This window comes from Phoca vitulina, unplaced genomic scaffold (genome assembly GCF_004348235.1).
Source record: "Phoca vitulina isolate PV1807 unplaced genomic scaffold, GSC_HSeal_1.0 scaffold25, whole genome shotgun sequence".
NCBI lineage: Eukaryota > Metazoa > Chordata > Mammalia > Carnivora > Phocidae > Phoca > Phoca vitulina.
The window spans coordinates 29,542,007-29,562,311 of NW_022589728.1; the positions used below are offsets into that span (position 1 = coordinate 29,542,007).

General features: G+C 44.5%; 1 protein-coding gene across 2 annotated transcripts in view; it reads right to left on the reverse strand.

The window, feature by feature from the left end:
• ZNF704 (zinc finger protein 704) overlaps positions 1 to 20,305 on the reverse strand; it is a 236,946-nt gene that overhangs the window by 31,693 nt on the left and 184,948 nt on the right. For both annotated transcript variants that reach the window (XM_032421895.1, XM_032421896.1), the window contains exons 3-4: positions 17,556 to 17,659; positions 12,915 to 13,156 (exon numbers count right to left, since the gene is read on the reverse strand). In XM_032421895.1, the coding sequence (XP_032277786.1) occupies positions 12,915 to 13,156; positions 17,556 to 17,659 (346 nt within the window). The remainder of the gene's footprint in view (positions 1 to 12,914; positions 13,157 to 17,555; positions 17,660 to 20,305) is intronic.

The following is a 20,305-nucleotide window of genomic DNA, read 5'->3' on the forward strand; positions in this document are numbered from 1 at the left end:
ACCCGAGTCTGTGTTTATTCTAAGGAGACTGTTCACAAGTCTCAGGCTCTCTGATCTCCTGGGGCCACTGATCTAAACGCACGGGCTGTAGGGTGGACAAAAGGGGGAGAATTTAGATCCTACCCCTCAGCCCCAAATATTCACAGGAAGGAGCTCTGCTTGGTATTTTGTATTCAAAGCATAGAATGACTTAACAATATTAATAAACAAACCCTCACACTAGGAGTGCTTTTTACCCATTTTTCAAACAATGAAGGTAAACTATTAAAAAATATCTTCCACTTAAGGGAATTAATGACTCAATCTGAAATTACATGTACCTGAGAGTCCAAATGGCTGTCCGGAAATAAAGTCATGATAGATGAAAACACTTCTTGATTTATTCCAAACCTTTTTGCTGATGGTATTCTTTGATTAATTAGACTAAACAGCTATTTAGCAAGGAATATTCCAGGTGCCAGAGATAGAGAGAGAGAGAGAGAGAGAAAGAGAGAGAAAAGCTGCTCTCCAGGAACTTACATGCTAGTGGGGGAGAGACAGAAATGCTAATAAATGGTGACTGCCTCAGCTATGGTAGGTTTCCTGGAGAGGGATGTGGAGCGGCTGTAGGTCAGAGAAGACCTCTAGAAGGTGACTTTTGAGCCAGGACCCAAAGGTTGGAGCAGCAGGTAGCCATGCTAAGAGTTGGAGTTTTCCAGGGGAAAGAGGAAGAAGAGCTTGGCAGATTGAAGGGCTAGAAAGAAGAGTGAGTTTAGAAGGCAATGAGAGAGAGAGAGAGAGAGAGAAAATGATTGGAGATAAGGCAGACAGGCAAGGAGGGCCAGATCCTCAGGGTTTTGTAGGTGACAGTAAGGAATTTGGGCTTTATTCTAAAATAAAAGAGAAGCTACTGAAGGGGTTTAAGCAGGGGAGTGATATTATATGATTATATGATTTAGGTTTTAAAAAAACATCACTCCAGGGGCGCCTGGGTGGCTCAGTCGGTTAAACGGCTGCCTTCAGCTCAGGTCATGATCCCAGAGTCCTGGGATCGAGCCCGTATCAGGCTCCTTGCTCAGCAGGGAGTCTGCTTCTCCCTCTCCCTTGGCCAGTCTCCCCCACTTGTGCACTCTGTCTCTGAAATAAATAAAATCTTTTGAAAAAAATACCGCTCTGTTTTGGGGAGAGAGCAATAAGGTTGCCTGTGTCCTGCTACCGCAGGTCAGAGGAAACAGTGGATGGAAGAAGACTGGGCAGTGAGCCTGGAGAAAAGCAGACACATTCAAGATATGTTTTGGAGGCAGATCCAACAGTCCTTGCTTTGGGTTGAATATGAGGCCAGGCATATGATACTATTAAAGACAACTTGCATAGCTAGGCAAATTGTGGTTCTGTTTCGAATATGTTAATTTTGAGATACCTATTATAGATCAGGAAGAAGTGGCAAGTATGGCACTGGACATATGAGCCTGGAACTTAGGGGAAGTCAGGGCGAGAGATAGAAGTCTGGAGTCAGGAGCTGAATGAAGGACTACTTAAAACTTAGGTCTGGATGAGATCCTGTAGGGAAAAATGCAACTAGAGATGAGTAGAAGGCCCAGGACTCTGCAGCATCCAGTACTTCCTATTGGGGAGAGAGAGAGCAGGAGAAGAGATAGATGATAGATAGATAGATAGATAGATAGATAGATAGATAGATGATAGATAGATGATAGCAGGAGCAGTCCGAGAGAGAGAGAGAGAGAGAGAGAGGAAATCAAGACAGTGTAGTATTACGGCAGATGTAGAAGAAAGTGTTCAAGAAGGAAGATGTGGCCAACGGCGTTGAACGAGGACTGGGAAGAGTCCCATGGAGGCCATACATGGCCATACATGGCAGCTGTCGGTGGCCCAGACAAGAGCAGCTTTCACAGAGTAGTGGGGAAGGAAGTCAGACTGCCATGGATTGGAGAGTAAGTGGGATTGAGAGAAGTGAGTTTTTTATGCTGATGGGAGCAGTTGCAAAGGAAGAATAGATGGACAGTGTAGTAGAGATTCGGGGGTCGGGGGGAGAACCACAGGGTGAAGCCCTGCAGAAGGAAGAGGATTCAGCCCCATCACCTCCAGTCTGGGTGGGAGGACTGCCCTGGATGGCAGCAGGGCAGTTCTCCCCTGGAAAAAAAGAAAACCAAGGGAGGGATGTAGATTCAGTTAGTTTGCCGATTTAAAAAAAAAGGCAGTCCTGTCTGAATGCTTCTAATTTTTCAGTGAGGTAGGAAGTGAGGTCAAAGCGAAGGGCAGAGCGGGGAGGCTGTGTGGGAGCACTGAGGGGAGCAGAGAAGGCTGAAGTTGTTGCTTTAGAGACTGGGAAAGGACCAGGCGAGGCATATGATACTATTTTCATATTCCTGGGCGGAAACCAGAACCCAAAAAGTTAGGACACTTATCCGGTGTCACTGGATGGTTCCTACCCAATGAGTCAGTTAATAGCATAGTATTACACAACACAGAGCCAAATTCCTTCTACATCTTAGGAATTTTTTAAAGGTTCAAATTGCTGATTGTTTTAGGAAATGACTATCACACTGGTATTTTTGTGCCATTACAAGTATTATTTATAAGATTGCTGTTCCTAGTCCTTGCAGGAATATGGCAAACATTTGTTTTTTTAAGTTGATAAGCAGTAAAGCTCGGTACTGATTATAGAAAAATAAATATCATTGGTATATCTCCTTTCCTTAGTTAGGAGGAAATAGCTGATACAGGGCTATCAAATCCAATAGCTACAACGAAGCTGACCAATATCCTCTCTAAATCCCTTGGAATTAGGATAACTACCAATTGCAATTGTTTGAGTATCATCTCCTCAATCACACCCTCATTTTTTTTTTTTTTTTTAGCCCCTGCTAAGGGCTCCACAGAAATCTGTTGCCCAAAGAAAAGTAGGTAATGGATATGAAAAGTGATCAACTTTGCTTCCTCCTTGTTTTTTTCTTTTGCTGGGTTTCCAAGAGACACGCTGGGGATGGACTAAATGGTTTTGATCATGGGAAGCTCTCTGAGAGTAGGAACCATGACTTCTTGCCCAACACTCTACTCCTGTGCCCAACATAACTTAGCAATTAGAATTTGTTGTGTTGAATCTTGGGAAAGTTGTGTTTTGGGGCCCACAGCAATGAGCCATATTTGAGACATCTTAATTTACTTAAGCATTTTGGAATATTCTTAGTAAACAATCGATGTTCAAAGAGTGTTTGTCAAAAAGATTGTTGTTCTGTGGAATTCAGGAAGATTTCCTAGGATAATTACCACCTGATTATCTTACCTGGCTGCAAGTTCACTTCTCAGTGCAGGTCCATGGCAGGTGGGGTGAACACTGAATTATAGATGATTTTCTCTTCACTCCATATAGTACTTTTTCCTTCCAGCCTTACAAACCCTGCACTGGTAGGTATTTGAGGAAGGTCTAAGTTCACCAGAAGAAAGTGGAAAATGTGCAGCAGGAAAAATGATTGTCTAATTTATAATGACTCGGGTCATTAGCAAAAGCAATTGGAAGGCCTTTACGTAATATTATACTCCAGATGTATAGAGAAAGTTCCTGCTGATTTGCAAGGTGGTTGCAAATGCGGACTCAGAAACATACTTACATATGGTGGGGAGATCTTTAACTGTGTTTGGGGAAGGGGCACTCCCAAACCCCTTCAGAGAGGGAAAGCTCTGCCTTCTCTCCTCTACTTCTTCTTTTTGGCATTTCCTTTGAATAACGTCTTTCATTTATTATCCCATTTTATCCCAAACTGCCAGAGCTCTGCCCTTATAGTTTACCCACGCACAGATATTTGCTATCTCTAAATTTAAGAGCAATGCAGATTAAGCTTTGGAAAACGCTTATCATCTTGACCCAATTCAACTTTTAGGGATCTATCCTAAGAAAATCATTTGGCATGTCTGCAAAGACATGTGTATAAAGATGCTCATCGCAATGCTTTTTAGACTGGCAAGAAATCAGGAATCATCTCAAGGTTACTGAGGGAATTACGGGGAGATGGGTTAAATTAATTCCATATAACTGCATATTAAGGAATCTTAAAAATGAAGTTGTCAGGAAAGCTTCTTTGACGTGAGAAAACAAGTTCCCCGTGTGGAAGGGAATTGCTGATACTTGCTCTTTGTCTCTACGGGTCCCTATCACTCCCTTCTCCGCCCAGCTCAGTGCCTGGAGGCTCACCTTTATGTATCAGTGGATGCCCTTGCCCCCTGGTTTCTGGTTGATTTGGCCAATGGGAGGCACTGACAGGAGGTGGGGAGGCAGGAGGAGAGACCAGAAGGCAAGAGGGTGTGGATTCCCTCAGCTTCCTGTCTGCCTGGCCACAGGTGGGCTGTGGCTACATTTCTCCTCCTAAAACTAACACTTCTGGTGGTATTTTCAGTTTTGATAACCCCATGGGTTCTGGAAACCCCTCTGTTTCTTTGCCTTTTCAGGCTTAGGGGTGGTAATGTTGTTAGCTGCCGGGGTACCTTCTTCTGGTGTCCCCCAACCCTGCCTATACCTTTGTGAAGAGTTTCTTCATTATACTCTTCTCAATTACGCCACTGGAGTACAAGGCCCACTTCCTGCCCGAGCCTTGATTGATACAGGGGAAAGTAGGTTGTAAGAAATATATGAACATTATCTCTTTGGGGGGGAGGATATTTAATGCAAATAAACATGTATTATTGCAAGGTGGAAATACTGGGGAGGGGTACCTTCTTTTCACATTAATCTCCAAATGTAAAAATTATCCTATTTTTAATTTTAAAAAGTCATTTTTTAAAAAATGGAAGCTGCCCTGTAACACTTGCTTGAATAATTTGGGAGAATAAAAGGACACTGAAAAGATGTCTCATCTCGAATGGAGTCAAGTGGCTTCTCTCTACACAGGTGAAGGATGTCCTTATGTCAAACCATGAGGCCCCTTACGTGGTGATTAAGTACTCGGCAAAGTCCCCTAACGACATCCAATGGAAAGCAATCCTTTGTCTACAAACAGACTACTCGCGGTTACATTAAAAAAACAAAAACAAAACCAAAAACAACCCAACAACAAGCCATGGGAGGAGGAGAACAGGAAAAAATAGCTAAATAAACATCGCCTGGGTTGCCACCTGGGTCCCGGCTCGCTCAAGGAAGCCAAAGCCAGCAAAGTTGCTGGTGGAGTCGCAGCGGCCAAGTCTGCACGTGTCCATCCGTGCTTGAGCCGGGGCTGCCCCTCGCAGCTCTCAGATACCAGCTCTCAGAAGTTCCCAAAGCTGGGATGTCCTTGGGAGCCGAGGCCCCTGTTGGCTGGGGAGCACGCTGTGCTGGGGTCTTCCATACGTTCGCTTCCTTGAACCCTGGCGCCGACCCCCAGCGGAGTGCAGCTCCGGGCAGTTAGAGCCAGAGCCCTGGGATCTCACACAGGCCCATGCCCCCGGGGGCCGGGGGCGGGGGGAGCGTCTCAGCAGCTTCCAGGCAAGCTGTTCCGAGTCACCCGACTTGGGGGCAGTAGGCTACCCGGGCTGGAGACAGCTTCCTGGAGCTGCTTCCGCTTTGCAGCAGTTGTCCCACCGACTCGGGCCCCAGGCGCTCTGGAGCTGGAGGCTGAGAGCTTTGGCCAGCGCTTCCCTCATCTTTTCTCCGCTCGCCCTTCCCACGGCAAGGCTCAGCCCTGGTTTTGAGCCGTTTCATACCTGGAACACATTGGAGTAGCTTCTATCTTCCTGAAAGAACTGAGACTGGTCCACAGGACCGACAAGATGACGGCTGAAGGTCACCTTCGGTTCCAAGAGTGGAAACGTGGCTGAATTCGGAAGTATTCCATAACATGCCTAGGGATAAGTCCAACTAAAGCTACACTCCAGAAGGTACATGGAGATCACTTTACTGCCCCGTTGACCACACAGCAGCCTGGGGTTAATACCAAGTTGCTTTTTTGGAGGCAATTTTGAAGAACCTCACGTATGTCTTATATGGCAATTGAGGTGTGTGTGTATGTGTGCATGTGTGTACGTGTGTATGTGTGTGTATGTTCATACACCCAAGTGTCCCCAGAGAGGACCAGGGTCCTTGAGGGAAGGGAAGCGTCTACTTATTCTGCAGAGATGTGTTCGGCCTGCCTTATACATGCTTCCTCAGTATGCGGCCCGTGGCAGGAACCCACACTGCTTGGCAGAGGCTCCAATGGCTCTTTGAGGACCAAGAGGTCCCCTCAGACCCTCAGCACGTTCCAGAAGACTGAGAAGTGAACAGATGTATTTAAAAATTCAGTAACTGCCTAGAAGCTGGTAGGGGTTCCAGTTCTTTCTTTTATTGGGAAAGCAGCCTTATACACGTCATCTCAACTTTGGGGCTTTATTTCCTTATTTGTAAGACAGGAGGACCGAACGAGTAATCTCGGAGGTGTGTGAGGTGAGTGCAAAGTGATGGGTGAATTCAAATGTATACCAAACATGGATTCAACATCTCCCATCTATATGCACTGCTTACAGATGCTGTGATGATATAAAAAAAGAAAAGAAAAGAAAAAATATTTTCGTAAATGGAATAATACAAAACGTATTCTTTTGTGTTTGGCTACTTTACCTCAGCATAATGTTTTTGAGATTCACCCGCTGTTTCATGTGTGGGTAGTTTGATTCCTTTTATTGTGGTATAGTATTCTGTTGAGTGAATATGCCACAATTTGTTTCTCCATTTACCTGTTTAGGGACATTTGGGTTGTTTGCAGTTTGGAGTGATAATGAATAAAACTGCTCTGAACTGCAAGTCTACAAGTCTTTTTGTGGACATATGTTTTCTTATCTCTTAGGTAAATATCTAGAAGTGGAATTGCTGGGTCATATGGTAAGCATATATTTAACTTTATAAGAAACTGCCAAACTGTTTTACAAAGTGGCTGTACCATTTTACATTCCCACCAGCAATGAATGAGCATTCCGGTTGCCAACACGTGGGATTTTGTACACCAAATAGTACACACTGTATGATTCCACTTACTTGAAGTGCGGCAATATGCGAAATTGACCTACAGTGACACGAGTCAGACAACTGGTATTTGTGGGGGTTGTGGGGGGCATTTGATTGCAGAGGGGCATGAGGAGTGCTGGCCTTGGTTGGAGCGGTGGTTCCTCAGGTGGAGAGATCAGTCAAAACCCCCTGAACTGTATTCTTAAAATGGGTTCATTTTCTTGTGTGTAAATTACCTAAATAAAGTTGATTTAAAATGATTTCTAGAACGACAAAAGCTTTCATGAATTCATAAAAATCCCTACTCATTATGTATTTTCTCAACCAGTGGATTCTACAAGTGCCTCTCATCTTTGGGATAATCTGGATATTTCTGGACATGATCAAGTGGTCCTGTAACTTGGAAAGGGTGGGCTAGGTGATTTCTGAAGTCCTTCGAGGTCCAAGGCTCCAGATCTCTATACTGCCTGGCAGATTATTCTGAGATCCTGTCACTAAAGTGCCTAGATCTCACTCTTCTGTATCCCGATCCTCCCTGAAGCCAATCCGCTCCCCCGATCTGGCTGGCGATGCTGTGTCATCACCATGAAATCCGTACAGTGTGACCCCGAGCTGCTTTTCTTAGCACCGCCCTCCCCGGCAGTTCTAACAGATGGGTCTATTTCTGGAGCGTCAGTTCTTGCAGAAGGCACTCTCTGCTCTGAATTAGTGGGTTAGGAATTAAGTCAGTGCGCAGAGACTAGCAACGGCTTATTGGTGAGGGATTTACGGGTTTGTTTCCTTTTCATTCACAATTTAAAGTGACTCATTGCTTTTTGGTTCTGAAAGATTGAAAATGCAGAGTGGAGCAAATGATGAATTCATTGTTTACTACTGCACAGTAATTACTGAAGCACCTTATGTTAACTCAGCACTTTTTTCCCTCTGACCTGAGATTCTCCCTAGTCCATGGGTAAAATGGTTCATGGTCGAGACACCTGTAAAAATAAATGAAAACGATGAAGGCCGGAATGTAGTGATTGTCTTTGAGTTGCTGCTGATGTTCTGAAAGGCAGAGTCCTGAGTCAGGTTTCCTTGTACTGCCCCTGATTTCTGCCCCTGTCACTGCTGCCCTCACCCCTCACCTGATCGTAGGCTGGCCTCTCTCATTAACCCTAAAGAACTCCAAGGTGGCTGAAGCTGCTGAGGGATGCGGTGTCTTGAGCTGCACCAACACTGATATAGTCAATGTGGGGACAGAATGGAGGTGAGCACCCCCTTCTCTCCATACCCACGCTTCTCAAACTGTCAAATGGGTAAAAAGGAAAGCAAAATATTAGCAGCCAACATGTACTGTTCATACCATCCTCAGAACAACCCCATCAGTGTGGTGCTATCATGATCCATATTTTACAAACGAGGAAACTGGGTCTTAGAGAAGTCAAGCGGCTTGCCTATGGTCACCCAAGTATCAGAGCTGGGGCACTAATTCCAGAGCCTGAACTGTTTTATCCTGTTCCCGAACGGACAAACTCAGCATCTGACAGAATTAGGAATCTGACATGGAAAAAAAGTATATATTAATAAGTAGTTATCAGCATTTCTTCATTTTCTAGAGGTCTTCTGGGATTGATGGTTAACTCTAGGTCTTCTGGTCTTCTACAGAATTTGTTTTCTCCCAAACTGCCAGAGCGGCTGTAGTTAGGATCACTGCGTCACCTGGTGGCCGTTAAGGGAACTGCACGTTCCCTATAGCTCGAGTCCCGGCTTTTCCCTGTGCACGGAAGTACTGTGTGTGGCTCTCAAATCCCAGAGGAAAAATTCTGCTAGCACTGGGCTTGACGCAGTTGGCTGGCTGATCTCCAGGGCCAGGAGAAAGAAGCCTTTCATATCCCTTTCTTGCATTCCCACTACCTTGGCTGAAGATCCTCTTAAAAGAGGTGGGTACTTCCTCCAGGAGGTGGGCCCTGCAGCAGACAGCCTGGAGTTCCGTTCTCTGCCCTCGGCTTTCTTTCTGAACCCTCTGCACCCCAATCCCACCCTGCCACACGATGTTGGCTCTAGCTGCATCTGATTATTTTCTTTTCGTGTTATTCTCCTCTGTGGGCAGAGGGAAATGTGGATTCCTTGAATTAATTTGCTTCCAGAGTTTCATCTTTGCTATTTCAGCCAGCTGATCTTATCTCTGCCACATTATAAGCTACAGGACCTTGGGCAATTCACATAACCTTAATGAGCCTCTTCTGCAAAATGGGGGTAGGAATATGCCAAGGATTTTTGTGATGATTAAATGAAAGGCTGCATTTAAAAGCATGTTGTAAACTGTAACTAAATTTGCAGGTGTAGTTGTTCTCAGCCGGTATTTCTTCCTTCCTGCTGGTAGTAAGAGATAATGCCCCGGGGCCCTGGGTGGCTCAGTTGGTTAAGCCTCTGCCTTAGGCTCAGGCCATGATCCCAGGTCCTTGGGATCGAGCCCCACCAACGTTGGGCTCCCTGCTCAGCGGGGAGCCTGCTTCTCCCCCTCTACTCCTGCTCCCTGCTCATGCTCTGTCTCTCTCATGCTCTCTCTCTCAAAGAAATAAATAAAATCTTAAAAAAAAAAGAGAGAGAGAGAGAGAGAGATAATGCCCGGTCTAGACAATACATCTCATACTCTCTTCCTCTTTACATAAGAGGAACACGGATCACCATAAGAGGTGAGAGTGAGGTGGGGGAGGTGGGAGAAGAGATGAGAGAGCTTCCATAAGGAGGAGGGAGATCAGGATCGCTTCTTCATAATCCCATCTAGGGAATGCTGCTTCCCCGTTTGTTTAGGGGTCTAAAATGTCTGTTACCATGTTGCTACATTCTAGGACTTGGGGTTTTAGGGCTTGTACATCCTTTCTACTTATGGTCACATTTAATCTTCACCATTATCTGGAGAGAGGTTTGATAATACCCGTTGGCCTGGTTGACAGATGAAGAAGCTGATAATCGAAGAGGTGAGATGATTTTCTTAAGTTCTCAGGGTGGCAAAGTTGAGTTTAGAACGTGGGTCTTTTGATTTCTGTTAGGTGCTCCTTCAGTCACCACTTACCAGGTTCTCTCTTTATAACAGGGAACAGGGGCTTCCAAACTTTCTAAACCATGAGCCACAGTAAGAGATACATTTTGCACGTTACACATATAAGTGTATAATTGAAACAAAAGCATCAAGGAACAACACCTACCCTGCTTGAGTACAATGCATCCTATTCTGTCTTATTCATTAAAGAAGTGCTATTCACAGCTCATTAGATTGACTCATAGCCCACTAGTGGATTGAGACCTGCAGTTTGGAAAATACTGATCTAGAAGGTTCTCAAACAATCCCCACAGCACATGTGACGATCACAATTGCCCATGGTCTCAAATATATTAGGAATTTGAGGGGATGAAGAGAAAAATAAGATGAACTCAGAAAGTTTCACTGACTAGAACATATTGTCAAATGGATGGAGCAAATTAACTCTTAGAAATCTTTTGAAATATGACTTTTAAAACTCTAAGATAACTGCGTCACAGTTATTGTGTTTCTGCCACATTGTGAGCGCAGCATTTATCACTCCAATCGTTACTGCCTCTTTCCACATCAGTGTCCACCCGCCCAACGTCCAACCTTAAAGGAAGCGGCTACACCTTCATCCCAGGACGTTGTGCATTTTGCCTGATGGGCGCTCAATAAATATTGGTTCACTTAATAAATAAAAAAATGAAGAGCAACCATCCCACATTCTCATTACTCTCACTATTCAACATAACTTTAAGTTAAAAAGGCAATGACTTGGTCTATGTAAGATCCATGATTTAAAAATGAGTGACTATGAGCTTCAGTCCGCAGGAATATTACCCCGGGGAAATCCAGGGTCTGAGTAGAGGGAAAAATCATGAAGAAAGAAGGTTGAACATGTTTCTTATTCGTGCATTTATTCCTACTGTCCAGCATCCTGCAGAGGGGGTCTGTGCCCTTCAAATAAAGCCACTTTGTTTGTTTTTTTTTAAAGATTTTATTTATTTATTTGACAGAGACAGAGACAGCAAGAGCAGGAACACAAGCAGCGGGAGTGGGAGACGGAGAAGCAGGCTTCCCCCCGAGGAGGGAGCCCGATGTGGGACTCGATCCCAGGACCCTGGGATCATGACCTGAGCCGAAGGCAGACGCTTAATGACTGAGCCACCCAGGCGCCCCAAATAAAGCCACTTCGTAATGAAGCTTTTTTTTTTTTTTTTCCCTTTTCCTTTGGTGGCTTGACTATCCCCTAATTTAGCTGAAGCCTATAGAGTCTACAAGTCTGACCAGTGCGACTTCACTGTAATGCAAGAGTGTGAGTTTTGGCTCCTGGCTACGTTAGAAATGAAAGGCTGTGGCAGGCTTTTGGCAGTGCACCTTACAAGCTGGGGGTGCAGAAGGGGGTCCTGGGCCTGAGTCCTTGCCACAATGCCAGGACCTGCTGGATGAGAGCCCGCGCTACACACTCCGATGACCCCAGAGAGAAAGTCTGCGCAGCCTGAAGCAAAAGGACAAGCCTTCGGGTCCACGTGGCTGTCTTGCCTGTAGGTTCCCAGCAACACAAGTGCCAACCTCTCTCCCTGATGAGTCAAGCAAAGACTCAGGGTCCCCGGGGACCCACAGGAGGCTGGAGCAACGGCAGGCCCCCTGCCCCATGGAGGGGTGTGTAAAACAGCAAGCCTCATGCCACTGCCTCTGGGAAGGACAGGGGACTGCATGAATGCCCTGTTCCCTGAGTAGACAGCGTGCCTATACAACCCCCACTGTTACACATGTGGAAGGATGCTAAGAAAGATGCAGGGAGGGACAGCTGGATCCATGCCATCTCTTTGTTTTGCTCTTTGAAATGAATTGGGGGGGTGGGGGGAAACGTTGCATTGCAGCCCTCAGGGTTTGGCTTTGGATTTTTGTTTGTGAATAGTCATGAATAATGAAGCTACCAATAACAAATTAAAAGACCAATATGTAAAATAGCAGTTTCATATTTATATGGTGATTTAAAAAATAATGTTAAAGTGTTTTCTAGATATAGTAGTATTGCTTTTTTCCAGGAAATAGAAATACTTTTGAAAAATGGAGAGTGAACATAATGATTTAAATGTATGTGAAGAAAATGAAAAATATGAATATGAGCTGGAGGTCCAGGCAGACCTGTGTTTGAATGACAGCTGTGGCCCTTTCTAACCTGCGTGACAGGGGTGACTTGAATGCAAAATCTCTTGATTCTCAACCTCCTCATATCAAAATGGGAAAATAATACTTACCATGCAGGACTGCTGTGAGGATTACATAAAACTATAATCAATTAATTTATTAAACCAATTAATTAGATCTCCTTTTTCACTTTTAATGTAGTAAATATGTAATTTTTAGTATATAAGTACACACACATGTTTATATGTCAGTTGGTACGTATGTTTCAACCGGTTTTATAAAAATACGGCGCAAAATATTCTTCCCAAAACCCTTCCGGGCTTACTGAAGCAGAAAAGAGAAACATATAGTATTAATTTTATTTTACAGATGAAAAAATCAAGTCCCAACAAGAGAGTGAGTTAATTACCAAACCAAGCCTCAAGTACAATTTTCTAACTTCCAAGTGCTGGTTGGTCGTAAAGCACCTGATGTTAATTCTTATACCAGCGCAGCGACTGACAAGCGGAGGATGGGGTCGGTGGGGGCGCGGGGCATGTGTACTTGGAAGAAACATTCTCAATGACTCGGTCATTTTTGTTTTTAATCATGACCCTTCATTTATTTTGAGCCATCAGAGAACATCAGAGGGGAGCAGGGGCCGTTTCTGTCTGCCCCACGGGGCGTGGGATGGAGGAGTGCAGCATCCCCCCCAACCCCCCCCCCCCCCCCCCCCCCCCCCCCCCGCCGCCCCAGGCTCACACCGGCTCTTCGAAGGCGGACATTCCTGCAACCCAAACCCCAGCACTGCGCGGCCGACACACCAACCTTTCTTTTCCTGGGGATGGGCTCGTCGAAGAGCAGGTTGCTGGCCTCCGCCTCGTCGATGCCGTCGTCGGGCGGCGGCTGCGGCGCGGGGCTGCGGAAGGGCTTGAAGCTGTCGGCGGACAGCGGCGGCGACGGCGTGGACGGGTTGGACTGGTCGCTGGGGGCGCTCCAGCTCCAGTAGCCGCTGCTGCTGCTGCTGGAAGGCACGCCTCCTCCCTCCTTCCAGGATCCGCTGAGGCCCTCTGTGCGTGCACACAAACACAGCGTCAGGGCGAGCCCGGGCTGCACCCGGGGGTGGGGCGGGGGCCACGGGGGCCACGGGGGCCACGGGGGCCTTGATGCTATGCTCTTGCTTGGCATCTGCATCGATGCTGATGCATAGCAAAGCGCTTGCAGCCCACTCGACGGTTTGCAACGGTTGGGGATGTAAGATGTACTCTGAACCTCAAAAAAAAAAAAATCATGTTGCTTTGTAGTTTATAAACATTTAGCTATTTTAATCACACAGCAGGTTTTTCTCACAGGTTTCTGATGTGTGTTGTTTTCTTCAACACTAGTTTCTCAGGATGACAGTGGAGATTATATGAAAATAAGAAAAAAGAAGATATTTTTGTTTACTAAGTTTGGGGAGCTCTTGCCTTTCTAAGAAAGAAATCATTGGCAGCAGTCTTCCCCCACTCCCCATCCCCTATTTTAACTTTTCAAAAGAAATTTCTCATAGTTCTGTGATCCTTGCATTCCGTTTATAGAAAAAGTTAGTCTAGGATTTAAGAATCGAAGAGAATGATTTCCAGATAGTTACCTACGGCCATCTACCTTATCATAACAGCTGCTTATTCTAACAAATAACAGGGCCTTACATTTGGTGTTTTACCTCTCACGGAGCGCCTTCACACAGTCTCGTGCATTCTCACAACATCTGTCTCTCAGAGTAAGGACTGTCATGCCTATTTTACAGGCGGGGATCGTGAGGCACCTAGAAGTTAAGTGACTTGCGGCATGACTAGTACGTAACTCTGGTGGGTGCCGGCCCCAAACCCTTGTCTACCCATTGGTCTTTTTCATGCACGTGGGTCCTGTGTTGTGAGCAGCCTCCTTTGTCTCCAGCAAAACTGAGATCAGAGGAGAATTTATTGGTAATAATTACTGGTAAGACTGGTGTTGAATTTTACCTTTCCACTTGTGGGGAAACATTATGAAATGTTTGCTAGTGTAGAGAGATCTTTGCCCAGTTAGAATGTCTTTGGGGGGAAGGGGGCTCTTTTAATCACTGAAGATTTGCTTTACCTTTCAAGCTGCCCAATCTTAATGAGCATTTGTATAAATTCTACTTTCTTTTTAAAGGATAATTTCTCCTACATATTTATGTACATTTTGAATATATTAAAACTATATTCTAAGTACAATGGGGAAGAAGTCTCAAAATGCCTCATTAAAAAAATGTTGCTAACATCTCTGTAATTAGTAATGAGGGCAAATGGTAGAATAGCATTCAAGGAGAAATTTCTAAACTACCTTCATATAATTATGGATTGCTAGCATATTCCTCAACTATGTCATACAAAAAGTTCACTTAGTGGACTGAAGTTTGAAGTTGAAATAGCAGGAGTAAGTTACCCATCTCATTAAAGCAAGGCTCTAACAGAATCCAGTGGTCAGTTATGCAGGCTCACACCTTGCCAGCCTCAGCAAAACCAAATCAGCATCTCACCCCTGCAGTCTACGCAGCGACTGATGCACTGACCGGACCCGAGTCGCCTACTGTAAATAAGAAAGCTCCATTCAATACAACACGACCTCAAGAGGAGCCTATAAGACCTTAGGTAATATCACCTGGTGTGACAGACTCACTTGGCAGGCTTATGAGGCTTATAAATATATTGCAGCAAGCACTTGTAAAATAAAATAAGTTCATGGTGCTAGATGTGTCATCGGGCTAGGTATGAGGAATTGAATTTATTTTGAAAACCAACTATTATTACAGTGTGGTTACATTGCTTCATGTCAATGCCAAAAGTTAATTTGCTTACTTGTGAATGACCTTTCCTTTAGAAACACTATTTAAACAGAAGGACAATGTGATATAGAAATAAACTTCTCAGAAAAAAGTCAGAACCAATTCAGAGTGTTTTTAGAGAACAGTATCTTCTTTTCTTAAACAAATATTTGCCAAAATGTAGACACACACTGTTGGTCTCTTACTCTCTTTGCACACCCACATCCAGACAAAACGATCCTTTTCAGACACAGAAAAGGAACACAACAGTTTTCAAAGACTCACTGACATACAGTAATTCTGGATATAATCTTTATTTCTAAAAAAGTTATTAATTCCTTCATTTTCATAAACTGCTTTCCCTTTTTAAAAATTTGCTTCCTGTTGCAGACTAAATGAGAGATAATAGACCATTTGGGATTATTAGTTGGGTAGTTCTTTTTTAAATCGTAACAAACACTGAATTACTTTCTTTGTAACTATGCTAACAAAAGATTTCATTGAAGAAGCGAAAAGTTTATTTTGATTCTAACCTTTTAACACGAAGAACATTAAAGATGTTCTCAATTAAAAAAGAACACAATGGTAAAAATGATGATTACAGCAAAAAAATACTTTCTCTCCTCTGCGATTCCTTTTTCCTATGATGGGCTTCGGGGATGCCTTCAGTTTTGTGTTCGCTGTAATCGTTCTTCAGCGGCATTGCTAAGCTGAGAAAGGTAAGTCAGGGTAACTGTTCGCCAAGAAGCCCAGAGAAGAAGGTCAGGTCATTCAACAGGGGTGGTCAGGCTCATTTCAAGAGCACCTTATGCCCCAGTTGGATTGGAGTAAGTGCGGGTGAGGACTCACTGGATGTTCACCATATTTAATACCTCATGCTGATAATAATGATGTGTGAACCATAGCTCAGGCCCGTAATTGGCTAGGCTGGCTTTGAAGAGAAGGTTTCATTCAGTGGTCTCAGTGCACTACATTTCAGTGACCAGGGGTGGTCCACTGGGAATGTTCTTGCCAAAACCACCAGTGACCTTGTACTTGATGCAGAATTCAATCTTTTGCATGATTGCCCTTCTGTAGCCTCAGAGGTTCTCCTTGAAACATGCTTTTCCCTTGGCTTGCATGAACCACACTCTCCTGGTTCTCCTCTACACCTCTGGTGACCCCCTCAGGTCTCCTCAGGCTTTTTTCCCTCCGCTGGTCCCTTAGAGGATGACAGGCCTTACCATCCCCCTTAGCTACCTTCTCGTCACACTCTACCTCTACACAGTCCCCTCAAAGTGATCTCATCTCTTCACCTGGCTTTGCAATGATGCCTTCCAGTCCCGCATCACCAGCCCAGGTCTCTCTCCTGGCTAGTACCCAAATCTCCACCAGACAGAGACCCTTTGAAAAGTTCTGCCTAGTAAACATGTCCCAAATTGGACTCTCATCTTTTTCAGCAACCCTACCTCTTGCCCTAACAGTCACCCAAAGATCTATGTCCCTGCTCTGCTCCCCATCTTGGGGAGGGCCCTCCTTCTGAAGCACACGGACGGCCTGGAAATTACCCTTGTCACTCCCTCTCCTTCATCTTCTCTGTTCATCACCATGTCCTGTTGATTCTGCCTTCTCCACGTTTCTCAGTTATGTCCTCCTCATCCCCACTGTGACCACCAAGGTCCAGAACACCCATATGGTTGTGTTTTTGTATTTGCCTGTAATCCTGAAAATAATGTTCCAGCCTATCACTTAATAGCTGTCCTATAGCCTCAGATTAATGTCCAAACTCCTAGCCAGGAATACACGGCTTCCGTTGATTGCTACTGGGTCAAGCTCTCTAACTTCATCTCTGCTGCCCTCTTGATTTATCCTATTGAATTATATGCGCCAATATTATATCATGACTAAGATAGATTTGGAATCAGAAAGATATGGAATGGAATTTCAGCTCTGCTATTTACAAATCAGTTAATCCTCATGTGCCTCGGTTTACTCATCTGTAAAACAGTGATAATAACATAGAGTTGTTGTGAGAATTATATGAGATGAAGCAAGCTTAGTACTCAGCATATAATAAGTGCTGAATAAATGCTAGCCATTAATATGATTGATAGTTTTTTTTCCCCCATAGGAATTGTACAATATGAATGATTGAGTATGCATTGTTTTCAAACCATCTAGCATGGTATCTAATAAATATATATTGAATGAACGAATGGACTGCATACTTCTATTTGATTAATATTATTATTCTATTAGGATCATACTTTTTCAAAATATTTAATATTCAGAGTCCTTTGATCCAACTACCTGTCCAATTGAACAGAAATAATGCTGGTTAAAATAACTTCATTGGACCAACCTCCATTTACCTGGGAAAAAAGAAGCACAAGCACTTTATGATGTGTTCTGGAAAGGTGCTGGAGCTCAGTAAATGTGAGCTGAATGGATGGATGTATGAATGAGATGCTGGGAGGTCTCTGGGAAGATGAGGAGGAAGATGATAGCTGTGAGGTCTCCATTTCTTCCACAGTTCTCCTTGCTTTCTGCTAATGGGTGGTGGTTAAACTCTTCACTGTGTGTGTGATAGAAATGAGATCCCTCAAAGAAAGGCTCTGCTCTTGGTGTCAGGGGGCCCTCCCCTAGGCCCCATGGCCCAGGCTTACCATTCGGCCGCACGGGTGGGCTTCGAACCAAAGGGCTGGTGGACAAGCTGGTTAGTACCATTGCTGCTGTCACCTTGTCCATGTCCAGTTCCTCTGAAGATTTCCTGTAAAACGGGGAGGGGACATTGTTACCTGTGCTCACTCCATGTCTCTCGTGGTCTGTTACGGGCCCTGCGGCCCACACGTGCCACGCACCACCTGCTACTGTATACACTGACTCTGTAACTTCGCCCCATAAAATCCAAACTTTTGTCGGCTTTATTGTATAGATCAGGAATTCTGCGGAGGTCCAGAGGGTGAGTGATCCAGTCACAGTCCTATAGTAGGAGGAAGGGAAGGATTCATTCACTGGAGAGTCACCTAACAAGTGTTTATTGAGAGTGTACTCTAGGTTAGACCTTGTTCTAGGCACAAGCGACGCCTGGTGACCAACAGACAAGGCCGGTCGGGAGAAACACAGTTATCAGGAAACAAACAAAAAGGAACAGACTAATTTCTGATGGTGACAAGTGCTGTGGAGTGTCTAAACAGGTTGGCATGACAGTGATTGAGGGTGGTTGCACCTAAGGTGGTCAGGGAAGGTTTCTCTAGGAGGTGACATCTGAGGTGAAGTGTGAAGGGGGGACAATCAGTTCTAAGCAGGTAGGGAAATGCCCTCCAAGCAGAAGGGACAGCTGTGAATGGGCTAGATGGTGGGAATGAGTGCTGGGTATTTGAAGAATGACCCACTTTGGGTGAGAAGGGGAGAAGGGTGCAGAGCTGGTCATGTGGGGTCCTTTGGCCACGGGAGCTGTTTCAATGTTATTCTAAGTGGAATGGGAACTCACTGGAAAGCTTTAAGCAGGCCTAGTGACATAATAGGATTAAAAATAATGATCTGGGCTGTATATGGAGAACGGGCTTTAGGGAAGGCAGGCTAGAGGCAGGGAGGCCAGTTAGGAGATACCTGCTAGGAGTTGAGACAAGAGAAAATAATGGCTTGAGCTCGGTGGGGGCCAATGGCATCTGCTCTGGCAGGACTGGCTGGTGCCCTGAGTGTGGGAGATGAGAAAAAGGGGGCAATCCAGGCTGGCTGTCAGGCATTTTGGCTCAAGCACTGACTAGAGCCATTTACTGAAATGGGAGACGGTGGAGGAGAAATGCGATGAGAGGTGTTTAAACTCCAGCGCCCTGCTTTCCTACACTCTCCTTCAGGAAGGATAGCTGGGACAGGAGTGGTTACCATGTTGTTAAAGTGAAGAGCCGTTGGTAATCATTCATGGAGATGAAGAGGTTACTCCGGTTCATTAATTTCTGGCCAGTTAACCCTGAGTGAGGGTTCATAAGATAATGATCATTGTGAACTGGAATCAGCTTGTTGAAGCTTATTTCAATAAAGAAGTTAATATCAAGAGGAAAAAATTTATGTGGTACATTGGAATCAGATAAATTGTACCACCTCCTGAGAGATGAACATTTTCAAATTAGAGAACAGTTGAAGAAGTACAACAGAGGATTAATAAACCATATTGACAAATGAATGTCATGTTGACAAATGTGGCTTTCATTCAGGGTGTGTTTTATAATTTCTAAAGCAGTGAACTCAGAGATAGAAACTTTATAGCATCACTTCCCAATACACTGGGAAAAGAGATTCTTAAATTGGAGAAAAAAATCTAATTGTTCCCAAATTTGGGGGTGCTGCTCAATTAATTTCATCATGAAGTTGTAAAAATTATCACAACTTGGCTCTCCAATGTCCACGGCGACACTAAATTACTGAACAAAGCTTACTCTTTCTTTTTTTTTTCAAGAGAATATTCATCGGTAAAGTCTCCCCTCCCACCGCCGTCATGTCTAAGTCAGAGTCTCCCAAAGAGCCTGAACAGCTGCAGAAGCTCTTCATCAGTGGTTTGAGCTTTGAAACAACCGAGGAGAGTCTGAGGAGCCATTTCGACCAAGAGATGAGAATCTTTCAAATTTTCTTCTATAGTTCTTCTCAAAGCACCTTACCCTCTTTCTTGGCAAATTGTTCTATCAAAAGACAAATTACTTTTTTCAGAGAATGGCAATTAAATGCTTCTAGAAAGCAAGCTTGAGAGTACACAGTGAAATTCATTTTGTAAGAGTTTTCAAGACAATCTCATACACTGAGGGAAGAACCTGCTCATTCATTTGGCACACAATGAAAAGATTTCACAATATCCATAATTTACATGATCCTCATACTTGGGAGTAAAGGTGATGCCAGGTTCTTACAGACACAAAGCCTCCTGAAACAGCACCAGGGAAAGAACTTAAAGGGCCTTAAGGTAATTTTGAGTATTTTGTTGGTTCAATCTCCCTATGTAGTCACAGTCACAGGGGGAAGGAGTAATCAGAAGCTTTGAAGGAGAAAGGTTTGCCCTCTAACCAGCCTATAACCTATAACCCTGGGGCTCCTCTGCCCAGCTGCCCTCCCTAGAGCCCAACTGTCGGGATCACTCCATGCCAGTGGGGGACCCACACGAGCAGGCTGCTTTGTCATCTCTTTCAAGACTGAATTAAAAATAGAGCTACCCTATGACCCAGCAATTGCACTCCTGGGTATTTACCCCAAAGACACAGATGTAGTGAAAAGAAGGGCCATATACACCCCAATGTTCATAGCAGCAATGTCCGCAATAGCCAAACTGCAGAAAGAGCCGAGATGCCCTTCAACAGACGAATGGATAAAGAAGATGTGGTCCATATATACAATGGAAGATTACTCGGCCATCAGAAAGGATGAA